Raw genomic sequence first — 19,316 nt, 5'->3', positions numbered from 1 at the left:
GGTGTGCTGTGGGTCATGTGCCAGCCCTCAGCCCAGGCTGTGGGGTACCTGACTAGTGGATGACGGATGTCCCCTTAACTGGGGCTGCCACTGAAGCTTGGGACAGGAAACCCTGGAGAGGCTCAGCCTAGGCACAGACCTGGTACTACCCACCCCCTTCCTTCTCCAAGTGGTGACTTGATTGTGTTCCCTTCATTTGCAGCGAAAGGCAACCAGGAGGAGGTGATGGAGGCAGAGACCAGCAAGTCAGGGGAGGTAGCAGAAATGGAAACGGAAAAGGAAGTTTCTGAGGAGATGGAATGGGATGCCGCGGACCTGCGGGGCAGTGATGTGAGTTCTCCTCTGTTCCCCTGTTGGCTGCAGGTGGCTGATCTGGAGAAGCACAGGCAGCTGTGCCAGCGTCAGGCTGAGTCCTGCCTTCTCTTTATGCTGGAAGTGTAGGGACTTACCAGGACAAGATCTGCCTTTCCCTTCTTTATGAAGGCTCTTCGTTAGCTCTAGGAGCTGTCCCTCAACTACTGGCCAAATTCGTGATGTCAGCCACCACTTGCCAGTGGTCCTCTGGGGGTTGGGCAGCACACTGGGATCAGCCGGGGGAGGTCAGTAGGTCTGCTTCACCATGGAGACTGGTCACTGTTGATTTGGGCAGGTGGACACCAGGCCACCTTCTCGTGTGGGTAGCGTAGCTTTCACCCACCCTGGACATGGCAGCAGCAGATGACGTGCTGTCTCCCTTGGCAGGCACAGGTCCTGGATACCACCAGACTGCTGAGGAGCTGTGTGCAAAGTGCCATGGGGATGCTCAGGGACCAGGAGAGCTGCCCGCGCAACATGAGGAGAGTCACCATCCTCCTCAGCCTCTTGAATGGGGACAGTGTGTGCAGTGGTACGAGTCATGTCCCTGCTTCTCATCCTACCCCGGCAGGCCCTTCCTGAGCAGTGGGAATCAGGTGGCTGAGTGTGGAGATCTGCCCTTCTAGGTTCCTGTGGCTTGGCAGATGCAGCTGACATAGTGAGAATCTCAGGACATCTCATGAATTCTGCTCTAGAGTTGGCCTGGCCAGAGGACCTGTGGCTTCCCTCTGCAGGGGAACTGGTCAAGCAGCACAGCAGAGCCTCCAACTTGGTGCCCACAGGTGGACCAAATTATGTCCCTTCTGCCTTTTCACAGCCGCGTTCTTGCGGATATCTAAGATGCGCCTCTCCGTCCTTCTAAAGAAGCAAGAAGAGAACCAGCTCTGCAGTCTGAAGGAGTGGGTGGGGCGAGAGGCTGCGAACCAGGATGCGCTCCAGGAGGCCGGCACCTTTAGGTACTGCAAGCAGCGGGCAGTGCAGGGGCCTACTCTACCATCCCAGGGGAAGGAGCACACCAGGTGTTTCTTTTTCCACCTCTGAGGAGGGCAGACCTGTGTTTTTGCTCCAAGAGCCCAAAACAGACCTGGATGGTGGGCATGTGTGGGTTGTTGGCCATGCAGGTGTTGGTCCTGGGGTGTTTATTGGCCACCTGGATGTTGGTCTTGGTGGATTGTTGGCCACCTGAATGGTGCTCATGGGGATGGTTGGCTTCCTTTCTCTGCTTTTGTGTCCTTAACTTTTTTTCATAATAGAAAACTTTAAAAAAAATTGTTCCCATAGGATGCTTGCCAGCATGTCATAAACCAAAGCCAGGTTTGCCATTCAAGGTTATTAAAATTGAGATGGTGATGTGCAGGGAAGTAACAAATTATCTTCCCAGCCCTACAGCTTGAAGTAACAGCAAGTACAAAAATAGGACCCAGGAGTGTCATTTATTATCCGTGATCCTTTTTCTATAATACCATGACCCTTTTCTTCAGACTCGAGACAACCTTTGAGGAGCCTGTGCTATGGGGACAGGAGGGTTGCTCAAGGTCTCAGATGGAGGGTCTGAGGGTCTGAAACCACCTGTTGGCAGGATGATCTTAGGCCACTGAGGTTCTCCAGGTCCCTCCAGCTCTGCTCTTCTGACCCCCTGGCTCCAGGCCTGCTGCGCCACGTGGCCCACAGGGGGAAGGTGGGCGATGGCAGAGTCCTGGGAGGCCAGGGCCCATGGGTGCTGGCTTCCTCACCACAGGGAAGTTTTCTGTTTCAAGTTCTCTCTGCAGTGCTCCTTGACTTCTTTCCTAGTTACATTGTCTGAAGGAAGTTTGTGAGCCCCAAAACTGAACATGCTTTTGTCTCCCTGAATGGTCTGTCTCCCTTTCCCAGCACATGTCCAAGCCATGTCCCATCGCCCCTTTGCCACTGTTGCTCTGGCCTTGCTGGGTTTGCCAGCCTCCCTTTTCACTGCCCCATGGTCTCCACAGCACCCGGGACCAGCTTCTTCCCCGTGGTCACCAGCAACACCCAAGAACATCTGGACCTGTTTGCATGGTACCCTCAATGCTCATTTCTGAGGCTGGCAGGATGTCATGACACTTCACCAGCACTGTGTGTCCGGGACTTAATGTCACATACCCTTGGGACTAGATAGCCAGCCTCCTTGGAGTCCTTTATGCCAGGAGTCCTCTGGTTTTTAGTTCATCATGTTATGCAGCCTGTTGCCTTCATTTTTTTTTTTTTCTTTTTGATTCTCAAGTTGTTTTGAATTTGGTCTCTTGGAGACCCTCTACGGTGACTGTTATTCTGGAGCACTTTTCAGGGCTCTCAGCTGCTCCGGCCCAGGGCCCCTTTCACCGCCTCCCCCACATCCACTGTGTGTGTTCTAGTCTGGGGTCTTAAGTCAAGGTCATTGTCCTTGCCTAATGGGATTTTTTTTCTCAGTAGATGTTTTTAAATTATCTCTAGAATCCTGTGTACTATATATCCAGAAAAAAAAAATTTCCCTACAAAGGGCTGCACTTTTTCCCCCAAAACAAATATTTATTAATCCTCGTCTTTTATCATGAGAAATTGTAGCATTTTTCATTATGTAAAAAAATATATAATTTTAGCATGAATGTGAGATATAGTTGATTCAACCAATTAAGCACTGTCAGTCTAAAGTACTCAGGGTTAGTTACAGAAACACCTATAAGAAAAGCCGAATTCTAGATAAAAATGTTTTCTTATTTAACTTTGTATCAAATTTAGTTTGATCTCTTCATCTTTATTATATTTTATCTATAGCTACTTTTTTTTCTTAAAATATTCATTTAATTTTTTTAGTGAAGTTGGTCCTTATTTGATTTGTTTATAGAACCTAGTAGGCTTGTTCTGAAAAAAAATTATATAAAAATGCAGCAAATATTTCTTCACCTTTTCAAGGCACTAGTTAGTGTTACTAGATGTAGAATTAAGTTCTATCCAGGCCTGCTAACTAATCTTAAGACAATTACATTTGTGAGTCTCTTGTACTTAAAAGTGATAGAAACTTCAATTTGCAGCCCTGGCTTGTAAGCTAGATGGCTTGTTGACACAGAGGAAGGAGGTGTCAAGAACAGCACTGGCTGTGATACTGAGCCACTGTCCCCTGTCCCCTGTCCCACCCTGCTGCAGGCATACCCTTTGGAAGCGAGTCCAAGGCACAGTCACCCCTCTGCTGGCCAGCATGATCTCTCTCATCGACAGAGATGGCAACCTCGAGCTTCTGATCAGACCAGACTCACCAGCCTGGGCCCGGGACCTGTGGATGTTTATTTTTAGCAACACTAAGTTGCTGAACATTCCGCTTGTGATGAATAACATAAGGTGAATGAAAATCCACACGGCACCCTCAGTAGCTCTCCTGGGCTTGAGAACGTAGGCTCTGTTTTCCAAGGAACGTTTCGCCAGCTCCTTCTACATCCTAGAGGCCATGGCGTCCTGCAGGCCTTTGTTCCGTCTCCTCTCTCCTTATTTTGTTCTCTCAGGGCACCTGTGATAGCTCAGAAAGCCAGGTTGGACTCTGTGCAGTGGGGACACTGCCCTTTGGAAAGAATATGTCCTTAATCATGCTCATGTTCCATTATGCATGATCTCTCTCATCGACAGAGATGGCAACCTCGAGCTTCTGCTCAGACCAGACTCACTGTTCCTGTTTTGTGCGGGGCCTTCCCAAGTTTCCTGTTCAGACTGCAGGGACTTCAGTTCTGGAATGTAGGCCAATAAGGTGCAGGAGAGGGACAGGCGCAGGCACTGGAGACCTGGTTCTGCCTGAGGCTTTGGGCCCCTCCTAGGCCCTGCATAGGTGGCCTGCTTCATTCTATCTGTAAACAGGGGTTATGAGGTAGCCCACCAGTTCTTGTTCAGCAGGAGTCCTGGCCATCAAAGGAGACAGCAACTGTCTATGCAGCCTTGTTTTATTTTGATGTGGTGCAGGGAATGGAACCCAGAGCCTTACACATGCCAGGCAAGCACTCTACCGTGGAGCCACCCCTGTCCCACAGCACCTTCACCTCTCGTTCACCTCACCTCACTGCAGATCCAAGAGTGAGATGTCCTCCATCGTGGTGCAGAACTATATGAGCCTTCCTGAGGGTGCTTGCAACAGTGTCCCCTTCAGCTGGAGAATCAGGGACTATGTGGAAGAGCTCTGGGTCCAGGCCCAGTACATCATGGATGTAAAAGGTGAGCCCTGCTCAACATGGGCCCGATGCAGCCCTGGTGAAGCAGCCTTTATCCACAAAGACACTGCCTGACCATCAGTGGGCAGACAGCAGCCAGCACCTGGTAAATTCTGGGACTTGTAGTTTTCACACTTTGCATGTGGAATAGGCTCAAGTTCATGTCCTGTCTTCATTTTGAAATTTCTGCTGAAGGAGTGAGAGTCATCAGGAGATCAGAAGCCTGTAAGTCACACCATCAAGTGAGCCTGTGAGGTGATTTAGTGGTGCACTGAGCAGCAGGCTGGTGAACTGGAGCATGTTCCAGCAGGGACGGGGCTTGCTACCTGCTGCAAGTTGACCATTCCTTTCCTGAGGCTCAGACCCAGGAAAGGTCCCCTTTAAACTTTCTCAGCAAATGCTAGCAATGAAAGTGTGTCCCCTTCTTCCATGCTAAGCCGTTCATCCATCCTGAGTCACACAAGCTAGAGAGTGTGTGCTTGGCTGTCACTTGCTGGGGGCTGAGTTTGGCCATAGTCATTCCAGAAAAGCCAGTGGCAGGGCTGTGTTTTTGGAAGTCATCTTTCATGTACACATGAACTCATCTTTTCAGCATTCACTTAGAGAGCCAGTATGTTCAAAGTGAACTTGTTTTCCTGGGTCTGTATTCTGCTGCATGTCCTAAACCAATGGGAAACAGTCTGTTCCCTGCTGAGAGGGTGTTTCTTCACCTGGGGCAATGCCCTACCCAACCCTGCTGGTCCAGCAGAGTGTGCAGCTGGGAGGAAATCCCCATCTGCTGGAAGGCAAATCTCCCTGGTTGGCATAGTCTCTGGCCCCAGCCCTGATGAGTAGCCCACTCAGTCCTGATTCCCTAGGAACCCAGGGTTACTGGAGCCCATTACACTGAACAGTCATGCAGCACAAAACTCAGACTCCCTCAGATGTTTTTTTCTTGTTGGGGCTAGCATGGCCTAAATTGAATGTTGATCCTGCCTTCCTTTCTCTGTCCCCTAGTCTATACATCCACCACTCTCTAGTCCCATAAGGCAACCAATATCACTTTGTCTCTGAGTCACCGCCAGGGGCTACTCTAGCCTATGGCTCTCCTTCCTGGGGAGCAAGCTTCTCTCAGCTTGTGGCTTCAATTGTCTCAAGCCACTCTGGCTTCCTCCCTGCAGGACGGTCAGATAAGTTAGTAGAAATCTTCCAGAAGACTCCCCTGGGCATGTTTCTTGCCAAGCTCCCTGGAGAGCAGCATCAGGAGCTGGTTCAGTGCTACTTGAGGGACTTCTTGCTTTTCACCATGAGAGTGTCCACCTGGGAGGAGCTGAAGGTAGGTATCCACTCAAGGTCATGTGTGGAAATTGCATGGTCTGGACTGGGGGCAAACACGGGAACTCAGCTTCTGAGAGCTAGTGCTACCATGTAGGGGAACAGAAGGAAGCCATGCAGAACGCTAGGCTGAGAATGTCCCCTGAGCTGCTCAGAACACAGGGCCAATCCTTGTCACTCCCCAAGGCCTCCAGGAATGCACATTCTAGTACCTTGAGAAGCTTTCCAGATTCCTTGTATCACCCCTCTTGAAATTGTTGAGTTTCTCTTGACAAAATTAAGATAAATATGTAACTGACCTCTTAAGGTAAGAATAATAAGTGAAATTCAGTGGAAAGATTAATAGGTTTTGTTTTGGGTGCTGGGGAGAAAACCTAGAGCCTCAGTCCCACCAGGCAAGTGCTGACTGCAGAGCCAGAGCCCAGTCCAAGACGGAAACTCAGCTGCCTGGTAGTCACATGCAGAGCAGAAAAAGAAGGTGGAGAATATGAGAGAATATACTCTAGCCAGCATGATGAAAGGTTAGCGAGGAGTTTGTGGAGAATGAGCAGAATATACTCTTATTTTTAAAATGGGTAGAAGTTACGCCAGCTACACAGGGTGTAATTGTGCAAGTTTCTAGAAAGCTTTGCTCACATGCTCAGCCCTACCAGTGACTCAAGAGAACATATAGAGTCTCTAGATGCCAGTTGTACCTGCTCATCTGGCAAAACTGAGTTTTCAAAAAGAAGGGAGGGCTTACAGGCTTCCTGGGCAGATGCTGAGCAGTGGTCACATGGCAGGGTGATTAGAGAGCCTGCCCCCCCCCACCACCACCGCTGCTCACAGCAAGGTTTTCCTGCTGTGATCATGAAGAATTAGAAACAATTTAAGTGTCCAAATAAATGAAGAAGGGACAAATTACAGTATGTCCATTTTAAAATGGTTGTTTGCAACCATTGAAAAAACAATGTTTGCACAGATAATGAGTGATAGAGGATTCTCATAATCTAATCTTGAGTGGAGAAAATCAGGAACACAGGGATCTTGAATTGAGGATGATTCTGAGGAAAGGCACAGCTAGGAAAATGGCTAGAGGCTCTACTGAAAAGCAGTCGGAAGATAGGAAGTCTGGGTTGTAATTCTCTTTTTTGTGATCTTTGAATAGTTCTGATTTCCCACAGGAAAACATCTCTTTATAATCTAAAAGTTCATACTGAAAACCTTTCAAAACCCCAGTTTCTGCAGATGGCGCTGTGGTGCTGTGTCTGTGAGCTGCGAGCAGCCTCAGGAAGGCCCGAGGAGGGGCTCTCCCTGCCGTGGGTGCACCTGGCCTATCAGCATTTCAAGACCCGGCTGCACAACTTCTCCAGAATCTTGACCATCCACCCACAGGTTCTACAGAGCCTCACTGAAGTTGTACAGAAGCACGACATGGCTGGCAGTGAGATGGTACAGCCCCCCTCGGGAGGCGCCTGTCCCCAGGAGCACAAGGAGAGACCCTTTAGGGGCCTGGGAGTCAGCATAGCCCAGAGGTGTTGGGAACAGCTGGATAGTGCTTCCTCTATCCCAAGGCCCAAAGGAGCAGGTTATGAGCCTGGAATGCAAGGACACTCTGCCAGGACCTCTGGCCGAAGGGGCCCTGTGGGGTCACGTGACCACTCTCCTCTTCCCAGACACTAGATGTGTTGGCCGCCATGGCCTGTGCTGAAATGCTGATAAGAGACACCCTGAAGCCGAGTCCCCAGGCCTGGCTGCAGCTGGTGAAGAAGCTGTCCATACCGCTGGAGCTCATCTGCTCGGATGGGTACTTGCGAGGCAGTGGGAGCACAGCCGGAGCTGTCACTGTGGAGGTCAGGTGAGACCCAGAGCCCGGCTCTCCCTGGCAGCTCGGCCTGTGATCATCAGTGGACTCCAGGTCCTGGCACACCTGGCAGCAGGGTGAGCAGGTGCTCCTGCCACGGGCAGGGCTCTTTGTGCACTTACTCTGCGCTTGATGAACACTGTCAAGTGCCAGGCATCTTGTTAGATGCTGGAGAAAGAGGAGAACCACATGCAGGGAGGCCATGGTGCCCCAGAGCCACAGAAAGGCAGGTTATTCAGCTGCACTGGGGTGGCAGGGAGCCATTAGAATGGACAGGGGCAGGCAGGGCAAGCAGAGGGGCAGGCCTTCAGGGTGGGGAGGGTCTCAACCTGTGCTGGGCTGTGAGGGTCAAGAGGAACTCACTGTGTGAAGGATTATGAGAGAGTGGGCACAGTGGCTGAGCATGCTGAGATAGCAAAGTGAGACCCAAAGTCCTGCCTGCATGGAGAGCCGGGGGAGTGCTGAGGGCAGGGCTGGCAGATAATCCCTCCTGTCAGCTCGCCTTCCCGTGCTGCCTTACACCTGCCCTCTCATCCCCTCCTCCTGTCTCAGAGTTCTCTGTTGGAGCTGAGTGTGTAACACCCTCTTTTGACAGAACCCAGTGGAATCGTGTTTTCTCCATTGCACTCTTTGTGGAACACGTGCTCCTGGGGACTGAGAGCCAGATTCCTGAGCTGGGCCAGCTGGTGACCAAGTACGTCTTCTCACTAGACAAGGTGAGCACGGGCATGTCTCTTGGTGGGATGCGGAGACATGTGTGGTTCATGAGTTTGCCCTGCCTGACTGCTGTATCGTGGCATGTCACTTAGGGATAATAATGACTATGTAGAACGGGACTTTGGCAGGAAACTTGCTTGTGGACGCTTTGCAAGAGCTGAAGAGTTAGGCTCCACCCACCTCCAAGCTGACCTAGAGCAGGCCAGCATCCTAGCCCTCAGGGGCAAAGTCACCACCACCCTGGGCAGGGTGAAAGTGATGCAGGAGAATGCCACTGGAGGGGGGACTTCAAAATACACGCAATTCATTGGACCACGGGAATAGAAAACCACTGAGCCTCTGCTCCCAACACCAGATAAAGCCAGTGATAGCACAACCAGTGCCCCTCAGAGAAAGCCACCGTCTCTGTGGCCAGGCTGTCTGACAACAATGGTCACTCAGCACAACCAGATTCCCACCTCTTTCACCCCATGACCTGGGCTAGGGTCACTGTTGTGTGATCTCATCCTGTGGTTGGAATGCCATTGACCTCGAGTGCCCACTGTCAGGGTGTCTGAGAAAGGCCATTGTAGACAGGTGTGCAGCCTTTGAAACGCAGGCAGGCACACAGGAAATAGATTGGCATACCCAGACGTGACCAGAATGTCAGAGGCCTTGGACTGTTGTGATTGCTGTGAACTTTGGTGTTCACCAACTTATTTGAGGCCTGCTTTTACTTCTTTTGGATGTATAACTAGAAAGCGACTCACAGTATCAATTTGTTAAATTTCTCTGTCTCTCTCTCTCTCTTTTTTTTTTTTTTTTTGTCCTGGTGATGGAATGCAGGGATGCTCTACCACTGAGCTACATCTCAGCCTCTTTTTAAATTTTGAGTCAAGATTTGGCTAAGTTCTGAGACTTGCCTTGAACATGTGATCCTCCTGCCTCGCTGAGTATGTGCCACCTTGCCTGGTTCAGAGTTTTTGTTTTGTTTTGCTTTAAAAATGAAAAATTTTAATAGAATTTAATAATGAAGAAGTTTGTTTTTAATAATGAAGAATAATGTTTTAATAATGAAGAGCTTTTTTAGAATACTTTTATTTATTCCTTTATTTTATTGTGGTGCTGAGGATACAACCCAGAGCCTCACACATGCTAGGCAAGTGCTCTACCACTGAGCTACTACCCCAGTCCTCAGAGGGTTTAGATATTCATTGCCATAATAGCTAGTGATGCTGAGCTCCTTTTCTTGTGCTTCTCAGGTATTTGTGTATCTTTGGAGAAATGTCTAAGTCCTTTATCCATTGCTGAGTTGGTTTGTTAATTAACAAATCAAATTTATCAGGATAATAAACACACATCATTTCCAAGTTTGATCAATCCTGGGAATTCAAGGATGGCTAAAAAATATCTATGAATGTCATCAGTTATATAAGCTAAAAAATAAACTCTAAATAATGATTTCAAAAGGTAAAGAGAACATTTGACAAAATGTATGATTTAGAAAAAATATACCCTCGGCAAAGTAGCAATAGGGAACTATTCTTACTTGTATAATGCCCTTATAGAACATCAGTACTAACATTGATACCACAGTTACCAGTGACAAGTTTTGCTTCCTTACATGGTGAAGTTTGAACATTAGAGAAACACGCAGAGGCAAGCATATAAAGCATATTTAAAAATGGGTCACATAGACTTCTCCCAGAAGGGAGAAGGGGGCCATAGACGGTATCCTGGTATCCCAAGAAGTGAGGGTGTTCTGCCTTTTTATATGTTCTAGGCCTCCTTTGTTCTCCTGTTCTCTTCTCCCTTATCTCTCTCCTTCCTGTGTAAGTGACTAGGCCCAGAAGATGCTCCGTGGGATGGCCAAAAGGTGAAAAGCAGATGGGCTGGAGGGGTCAAAGTGGAGTGATCTGGGCAGGAAGGGGGCTTAATTAAAACTCCCTATAGGGAGGGACAATCCCTGGGACAGGTTACCTTAGCAACATGTTGGAGCAGGGGCAGGTTATCTTGATGAGGGTGGAGAAGTGTTCTGAAGGAATTAACATTTCAATCCTTCCATTCTCTGAATTGACCCATCAGCCTGTCTAATTCTGGCTTCAGTATCATGCCTGACCACAAACTCTCAGAAACAGTCATTAAATCATTAAATTCACTATCCTGCATTGCTGAAGATGTGCATTTCTAAATGAGTGTCCTGGAGACACTTTGATTTATTTTGTGGTCCTCAGGTGGAACTCTGGGCCTCATTCATGTCAGGAAAGGGCTGCACCACCCAGCTGCTTCCCAGCCCAACTTCTTGTTTTTACTGAAGCAGACATACGCTAGACTGTTAGTACAGCACTCTTTAGAATCGTGAAAACCCAAATACACACTAAATATCCATTACTGGAAACAGGTACCTGAAATATTCATGGGAGCTGCCATACAGTGGTTAATGCCAGTGATCTGCAGCTGATCTCCCAACCAGGAACTCACAGAATTGGGCCTGCAGGGTTTAAAGGGCAGAATGGCACAGGACAATGGCAGGATGTTTACACAGGCACACAAGACCTCAGAGAAGCTTAGGGGGACACTTAATCAGAAAGGGCTGCCTGTGCTGCCACAACTGGATCTATGTGTTGTTCCTTTAAAATATGATACAACCAGGGGTGGCAGTATATTCCTGTAACCCAGCTCCTCAGGAGGCTGAGGCAGTAAGACGGCTTGAGTCCAGGAGTTTGAGAGCAGCTTGGACAACACAGCAAGACCCCATCTCTAAATAAGTAAATAAATAAAACAAGATCTAAAGCCAATATTACAAAAATGCTGAGGTCTCTCAGAGCTTAATGGTGTGTTGCAATGGTCATCACATCATTATCATTTAAAGATGGAAATTCATCAAGAGAAGGGAAGGGGCAGCCCTGAAAAGAAAAGGAAGGAAGAGGGAAAATTTAGATACTGGGAATTTGGTTCTTCTCTTTTAAAAGCAGCAGAGCCACAAAGAGATAAAAGGATGGGAAACTGCTAAGAATCCCTGAGGCCTTGGGCTGCCCCAAGGCACAGCTGACCCCTGCCCCTCCTCAATGGGTGCCACCTCTCACCAGGCCTTTCTCCTCCAGTGTCTTCAAGAGAACTCTGACCTCAAGACCCACCGGCCCTTTGTGGCTGTGATGACCATTCTCTGTGAGTGCAAGGAGCAAGCCAGCAAGAGCCTGGCGAGGTGAGAGAGTGTCTGAGCTCCAGGCGGGAGGGGTCACTGTCCCTGGGGTGCTGGCATCTGCCTGGGAGCCCATCGCCTGCTTGGATTTCAGGTTTGGAGTGCAGCCATGCCTCATCTGCCTGGGAGATGCTCAGGATCCTGTGTGTCTGCCCTGTGGCCATGTGTACTGCTTGCCTTGCATCAAGATCTGGCTCGTCTCCAGGCAAATGACCTGCCCCTACTGTTTAACTGTCCTGCCAGAGGGGTTCTCTTTGACAGTTTCCCAAAAGCACAGGTAAAACACTTTTCTCTTTAAAAGTCTTCCTCTTTTTTCTGTCCTTTTTTCTCAAATATAATATTCAGAAATTCAATTTCTATTAACCTCCATCTGATAAAAGCCTGGCTTCAGAGAACTCTGAAGTGAGACTCCCATTTGGGTACCTCAGAATTCCTCTCTCCCCAAGACACACATGTCCCGCAACATTTTGAGACAGCAAAATTCAGAAACTAATAAATGAAGCCCTTGAAAGAGACCCAAGAAACTTAGATACAGCTTTTCTGTCCTCCTTTTCATCTGAGTGGTGTGTACAGGGGTGGACTCCAGGCCTTGTGCAGGCCAGGCAAGCAAGCCCTCTACTATCAAGCCACACACCTGCTCTTGCCAGCCTCTGGGAGGTGCGGGAAGAGAGCTCTATGGTGCTGTGGGCTTCAGACCATGGTCGTGCTCCATCACTGGTGGCTTTACCTTCTCTTTCCTCCCAGTAAAGGGGTTCTGTGACAGGCTTTGCCTGGTTCAGTGATGGAGGCGTTCCTGGAAGACATGTGTGTAGAAACTTTCTGCAGTTTTGAAGACAAGCTAATTAACAGAAGTAGACACTTGCATCTGTTGATGTAAAATGATTTGCTGTCTGAATCTCAAATCATTCTGCATGCAGGGATTTGGGAACACTCTCTGAGTCCTCTGACTGGGGTTTTCACTGTTTCCTCAGGGTGGCCATTGGGAAACATGCCCAGTTCCGGCAGATGTGCAACAGTTTCTTCATGGACCTGGTTTCTACCATGTGCTTCAAAGACGGTGCCCCTCCTCAGCAGAGCGTGATTGATGAGCTGCTGTCTCTACTCTTTGTGAGGAAGGAGCTTTTGAGAGATGCTCCCCAACGTGAGTTGCTTTTTTCCTTCAAACCTTGATTCAGTTCCTCTCTGTTTTGTGCCATGATATGAGCAGTAGCACCTTTCTCTTTCTGTAAGGATACCGGGAACACACCAAGTCTCTCTCGCCATTTGATGATGCTGTGGATAAGACTCCTGTCGTCCGCTCTGTGGTGCTGAAGCTGCTCCTGAAGTACAGGTGGGAGCGGCTCCCTGAAGGCACACTTGTCTGAGGCCTCAGCTTCTCTGGGCTGGGCTGTGCTTGGTCTTTGTGCTGCCACATATCCCAGCTCATGATCTGGGAAAGTTTCTTCAGTGCGAGGAAACCTGCTCTCTGTTGCTTATGTTTAGACACTGAACCCTGTGGGCACCTGAGTTGGGCATTGCCAGGGTCCGGTACAAGTAAGAAGACAGAGTTCCGGGAAGGACCCTTGGCGTGGTGAAGCATGCAGAACCCATGCATTAGGAATGGTGGTTCTGACCCTAGCTCCATGGCCACCCCAGGGTGTGATTTGCAGGGTGGTAACTCAGACTGTACCTGAGCCTCGGTGTCCTCCAGGTCAAGATTCCACAGCACGCGGACTATGTGTTTTCTCAGTGAGACAGGCGGTCAGTGATGGTCAAGCATGGTGTCCTCTGGCTGATCCTGTGTGTACACTGAGCTTCAATTCTCAGCGTGCTGGCAGAGATCCTTTGGTGGGGAGGGGGTCCCAGACCTCAGAGTTTTTAAAAATAATCCTGGGACAGTAATTTGCCTATTCAACATGTCCATATTTGCAGTAACTTTGCCAAAGCTTCTTTTCATGAAGGAAATTGCAACCATAGTCATGGTCATCTTCTCCACTGGGCACATGTAGTTTTTCAAATGCCAGTTTCACACAGGAGCCTTACTAAATCTCAACCCCCGAGGTTGCGATTTTTTAAAAATATTTCTTAGTTATAGTTGGATGCATATCTTTATTTTGTTTGTTTATTTTTATGTGGTGCTGAAGATGGAACCCAGTGCCTCAAACCTGAGGGGAAAGTGCTCCACCACTGAGCTAAAACCTCAGCCTGAGGCTGTGATTTTTAATGTTGTGTAGAAGCAGGAAATAGATCCAAAACATTGCATACCAGAGGACAGTGGTTATCTCAAAGAATGCCACTCCTAAAGGTCTCCAGATAAGAACTGGCTGCTTTTCTCAGGCCTTGCCGTTTGCCTGAACCAGTGACCACCTGACCACAGATCTCTGGTGATGTTGATGCATGTAGGTCGGTATCTACAACAACAGGTTGGAGACTAAAAAGATGCCAACATCTCAAGATCTGCTTTACTCAGCAAACCAAGGCTTTTCCAAATGACCAATGCCTGATGTCACAGAATCAAAAAATGATGCAGTGGCTGGAGATGCAGCTCAGTGGTAGAGCTTTTGACTAGCACACAGTGAGGCCCTTGGTTCAATCCATAGCACTGGGAAAAATTCATAACAGAGTAGTCTATGGGATTGTAATATAGTTGATGATGAAAATAACTGACATGGTATCAGGTCCCATAACCAGCCTTCAGAAATGATCACTTTTCAAGTGTTGGTACAGTAGTGAGAAAGAATAACCCCAAATATATATAAGGACTATTAAAAAATTCTTCCTTTTCCAACTACCTCATGTGTGAGGCCAGGTTTTCTTTATACGCTTCAATGTAGCATCAGAAGCAGATGTAGGAAGTCAGCTGACTTCTGTTAAACAAGGCTTCCAAGAATTATAGGACTATAAAAAAGCCACACTTCTAAACATCATTAACACATGTGGGTTTATTCTTTTTATCTTAAATGAATTGATAAATATTCTTGAAACTTTTTAGTTTTAATTTCTAATACCATAAACATTGATAGATTTGACCCACATGAACAAAAAGTTTCTTGCAGTTTTCAATAAATTTTAAGCCTGTAAAAGAGCCCTAAACCAAAATGTTTGAGAACAGCTGAACTGCAATATGGAATTTCATATTCCTCCAAGAGTGTGCAAACATTTTAATAAAAAGCTGTTAAAGGTATATACCTGCATATGTATGTATTATACCTTGATACTCACACAGAGAAAGAGTTGGATAATAGATTAATAGATGCGCTTTTGTGTAGGGTGATCCTGACATCACCAGGAATAATATTTCTCTTTCCACAGCTTCCAAGCAGTGAAAGATTACATCCAAGCCTACTTGTCCCTGTTAGAGAAGAAAGCGTTCATCACTGAAGATAAGACCGAACTCTATATGCTCTTCATCAACTGCCTAGAAGTAAGCCGGCTGCCTCTTTGTTGCTTTTCTTCTGCAAACCATCTAAACCATATGGTTTAGGCAGTGGCAGAGTTTCTGAAAACTGACAGAATGCACCTTTATTCAGTACAATTAACGGATGCTTCTTTTCCGCGTGGAAAAAGAAAGATGTCTCAAAGACATTGCTCTGCTCTTAGATGTCACACACACAGTCAGGAGCCACTTGGTGATGTTTCCTTCACTGCATGTGTGATGGTGGTCTCGTGAGACCCTTACCTAGTATGTGGAGCTGTCTGATGTTGACACAACAGTGAAAGTCCCTAAGGATGCATTCTTGCAGGTGTCCCTGTGGTTAAGCAGTGTGTGACTGCATTGACAGTCACGTGCGTGCAGGTGCAAAGTGAAGACACCACAGCCTGGAGGAGTACACCTCAGGGTTAGCAATGGTCATCCCCGGCTGGAGAGATCGTGAATCCTTTTTAATGTCTTCATATTTTTATTTCCAAATTTCAAGATTATACACATTTTTTCTCATAGGTTTGCTTTTTCAGTTGTTTTCTATGAATCAAAAAATTTATACTCAGATCTACAATAATGACTTTTATTTTCCCTTGAATTCTCACTGGCAATTTTAGAAGGTTGGGGAGTTGCCTGTTATAAAGTATAATATCCTTTTCTTTCTTGTTCTCTGTTCCTTAGGATTCAATTCAGGAGAAGACCAGTGCTTACTGTACAAGGAGTGAACTCGACTGCCTGAGGGAGGAAGGCCATTTCCTACAGACCTGCTCCTCAGAGAGACAAGGCCGAGGACCTGCCACTGCGGCGTCTGTCGAGTACCTGCAGGAGGTGGCCAGGACCCGCCTGTGTCTCAATAGGGCTTCTGACCTCCTCTTGGAGCTTCAGGAGGTCTCAGGCAGGTCTTCTCTACCTTGGAGAAGTTAGCTACAGGTTCAGAAGGACAGGAACTGTCCTTGCTGGCCCTTACCATGGTCCCCTCTTCTGGGTGTTTTTTACTGAGTTCCCCAGAAGCAGGCCCTCAGTCCCCAGTCGCTAACTAGCTTTCTCCTGGCACTCTCAGAGCTGGCTGAGGAACAGCAGGGCTACCTGCGGCACGTCCAGCAGTTCTGCACCCAGGCAGGGAATGACTGGCACCGCGTGTACCTGGTCCGGAGGCTCGCGAGCCTGCGTGGGATGGAATTTGTGAAAAGCCTCTCCAGGGAGGGCCATCAATGCCAGTGGGTGTTTCCCAAGGGAGTCATTGCACAGCAGGTGAGACGCAGGTCCCTGGCAGAGCGGGCAAGCTACGGGCACCATTCCTCACCCTCCCAGCCCTCACGACAGGCAGGACACAGGCAGGCAGCTGGTCCTTGGTCTCTGCTTCAGGGTGGGCTTAGGCCACTTGCTAGAGGGTAAAGGTAGGCATGGACACATGTGTGTGCACACTTGTGTGTGTTTCTGGTTCGTTGTTCACCTGCATTTTATCTAGGCTTCACTTCAGGGAAAGTGAATGAGTATTTTTTTTTAAATATTTGCTTCCAGTAAATTAAACGGTGACCTCTTGCAGGCTGTGTCTTGTGCTCTCTGCCAGGCAGAGGTGGGTAGACTTGAGAGACAAGTGTAATGAGTTTGGCTTTCAGGCTTCTCTGTTCCCAGTGCTCAGAAATTTGAAAATTCTGACTGTCCTAGGGTTAAAAAATATGGCACTGCAGCTCCTGGCATCTTTAATATGACCAACTGGGACTCAGAGATGACATGTTCTTTGTCACCTCGCTTGGGGTGGTGCCATGTGTAGAGAAAGCAAGCAGCTCCAGGGTCAGCCTCCCTCCTCCCGGGCTCTCCCACCCTGTGGAAGCCATGCTCCTGAGGACTCCCAGGACTGTCATGCCGGGCCCACAGGGAGTCCCAGCTGAGCTACCTCCAGCCTCCAGTGGTGTCTGCTGTCTTTCTTAGCCTATGGAGATGGGCCTTGCAGAACACCTCAACCCACTCCACCATGACTAACCCTTTTCTTTTGAGCTGCAGAAAGACCACATGGGCCAGATGGACCAATACCTGGTGCATGGGGACGAGTACAAGGCACTTCGTGACGCAGTGGGCAAAGCCATGCTCGAGTGCAAGGCCTCCGGCCTCGAGGCTGCTCTCATGGTAGGATGGGCTCAAAGATTCTCCCTGATGCAGGTGGCCCCCCTGACCTTGGTTATGTCAAAGGATGCAGGTGTGGTGGAGAGGGCCTCTGAACAGCCCCTAGAGTGACACTGTATGCCAGATGCCCATGGTCTCCCTGGTGAGTGAAAGATGTCAGGACAATTAGCAAAATCATAGCTGTATGGATTCCCAACCCACATATATGCTTATGTGTCTATTTTGATGTTGATACAGGGGTTTAGGATTCTAATCTTTTAAAAATATTTTTAGCTGTAGATGGACACAATACCTTTATTTTATTTACTTTTTATGCAGTCCTGAGGATCAAACCCAGTGCCTCACACATGCTAGGCAAGAGCTCTAACACTGAGCTACAACCCCAGCCCCAGGATTCTCATCTTTAAATTGTTCTGGTCTGGCTTCCTTTTTGAGTCCCAGTTTATCTGGGCCTAATGCTGGAAAGAGGAAATTGAAAAACCGCTCAGGAAACATTTCCAAGACCAGTGAAGTAGTTGGAAGAGAACAGGTGCTGACTTCTGTTCCTCCATCATGGCTGCCTGGCCCTTGTGCACTGAGCTTAACCTGAGCTTGTCTCATGAACTCATAGCCCCAGTCACGTGCATGGAGGGCCATGGTGCGTGGCCCAGGGAAGGTTGCTCCAGGTAGCGCTGTGTAGCTTCTGAGTGCTCGCTCCACCACCACCCGCAGGCCTGCAGGAGCCCCGGAGCTCAACAGGCCGTCTACCTGCTGCTGGCGCTGTTCCGAGAAGTGGCTGCTCTCCACTGCTCCCACCCTAAGCCGGAGGTGAGTGACACATTGGGGCTTGAGTTCAGTCTCATGACTAGGAGGGACTTTCTGAGCACAGTAGAAGTCATAAACTTTTATTTCCTATCTGGATAATAGGAATTATGACCTTCCATAATTTCCTATCTAGGATAGAGGGTGTACCCTTGTTACGTGGAAGAACTATTTTCTGTTAAACCTAGATCTTATAGTCTCAGGAACATTACCTCATGTTTATCAAAACAGAGTGTTGAGATCTGCACTCAGGAATGTGGTTGCTGTGTTTCTATATGAAAATTCTCTTACCTGAAGAATTTCTCCTCCATTATAATCCTTTAAATATCTTTACCTTGATATTTGATGTGCAATCAGTATCGAAATATGTGACTTTCAAAGAGAAAACCCTAAGTTCACACAGTATTCTTCTTTGACATATTCTAACATGAAAAACGTCTTTCGTGCCAGCAATGCAAGGCTGTGAGCAGGTTCATTGAGGACAGCAGGATCCTGTCTCCTCCGGGGGTCAGGCCTTTCGCAGCATCCCTCGTGGCCAACACTCTGCCCTTGCTGAGCGCGGGCCCTGGTGCTGACAGCCTTGAAGGAACAGTGACAGAAATGGCCGTTCACACTGCGGCTGTCCTTCTGTGTGGACAGAGCAAAGTCTTGGTGCCCCTGAGGAACTTGGCCTTCTCCCCAGCCAGCATGGCGGTAAGCTGCATGATGATGACTTTGGTTTCACAGTGAAACTTCAGGGGTTTTTCAGCCTGTGGCTGTGGGAACTCTCCGACTTGTCCATCTTCTAGATTCTCTGCCCCGTTGCCCCACTTGATCCTTCAGCACAGTCCTGGTAAAAACATGCCCTACCCTTTGCCGTTTCACACAGAGCTGTTGTTCATCCTCTGTAAACAGCTCTCGAGCTGAGAAGAAACTTTCTCACTCTGTGCCTCTTGCTGGGTTGCAGCTGCAGCCCACAGGCCCACTCAGCAGGGCCACTTCTGCTCTGGGTCTTTCAGAAAGCTTTTCTTCCAACGATGCCTGAAGACCTGCTGGCTCAAGCCCAGAAGTGGAAGGGTCTGGAAGGCGTCCACTGGTATAGTGAGTATCGGTGTAAAGGGAAGGGTCTCACTCCTCTCAGCTTGGAAGGTCAGCCTATGGCCATGCCAGACATGAGGTTGGACTTGGCTTCACAAGGTTCGGCTGAAGGCCCATGTCACCTGCCTCCTCCTGGCAGTTCGAGGGCCACAGACTTGGCTGGCTAGATGACCAAATCATTTCCCTGCCTAGTCAGGGGACAAGACCCTTTGGAATGCACTGTTGCTCGGCAGAACAAGCCATTTGGAATAAGGGGGACCTGGGGATCATGCTGAGGCTCATTCAAAGGCCAGTCACAATCCAGGGGTTTTTGACCCA

The 19,316-nt window shown here is 48.4% G+C and overlaps 1 protein-coding gene across 1 annotated transcript in view; it reads left to right on the top strand.

Moving 5' to 3' along the window:
- LOC308632065 (E3 ubiquitin-protein ligase RNF213-like) overlaps positions 1-19,316 on the top strand; it is a gene marked incomplete at both ends in the record, with an annotated part of 105,230 nt that overhangs the window by 69,327 nt on the left and 16,587 nt on the right. Inside the window, 20 exon segments of the mRNA XM_081263710.1 lie at positions 203-330; positions 742-886; positions 1,172-1,310; positions 3,496-3,687; positions 4,400-4,545; positions 5,702-5,856; positions 7,074-7,286; positions 7,511-7,692; positions 8,294-8,414; positions 11,499-11,599; positions 11,691-11,873; positions 12,568-12,737; positions 12,827-12,926; positions 14,888-14,999; positions 15,678-15,891; positions 16,057-16,247; positions 17,001-17,123; positions 17,832-17,927; positions 18,372-18,614; positions 18,920-19,001. Coding sequence (XP_081119836.1) covers positions 203-330; positions 742-886; positions 1,172-1,310; positions 3,496-3,687; positions 4,400-4,545; positions 5,702-5,856; positions 7,074-7,286; positions 7,511-7,692; positions 8,294-8,414; positions 11,499-11,599; positions 11,691-11,873; positions 12,568-12,737; positions 12,827-12,926; positions 14,888-14,999; positions 15,678-15,891; positions 16,057-16,247; positions 17,001-17,123; positions 17,832-17,927; positions 18,372-18,614; positions 18,920-19,001 — 3,036 coding nt within the window.

The sequence above is a fragment of the Spermophilus citellus genome (assembly GCF_964194105.1).
Source record: "Spermophilus citellus genome assembly, chromosome: 12".
Lineage (NCBI taxonomy): Eukaryota > Metazoa > Chordata > Mammalia > Rodentia > Sciuridae > Spermophilus > Spermophilus citellus.
This window is presented reverse-complemented; position numbering and strand designations above follow the sequence as displayed.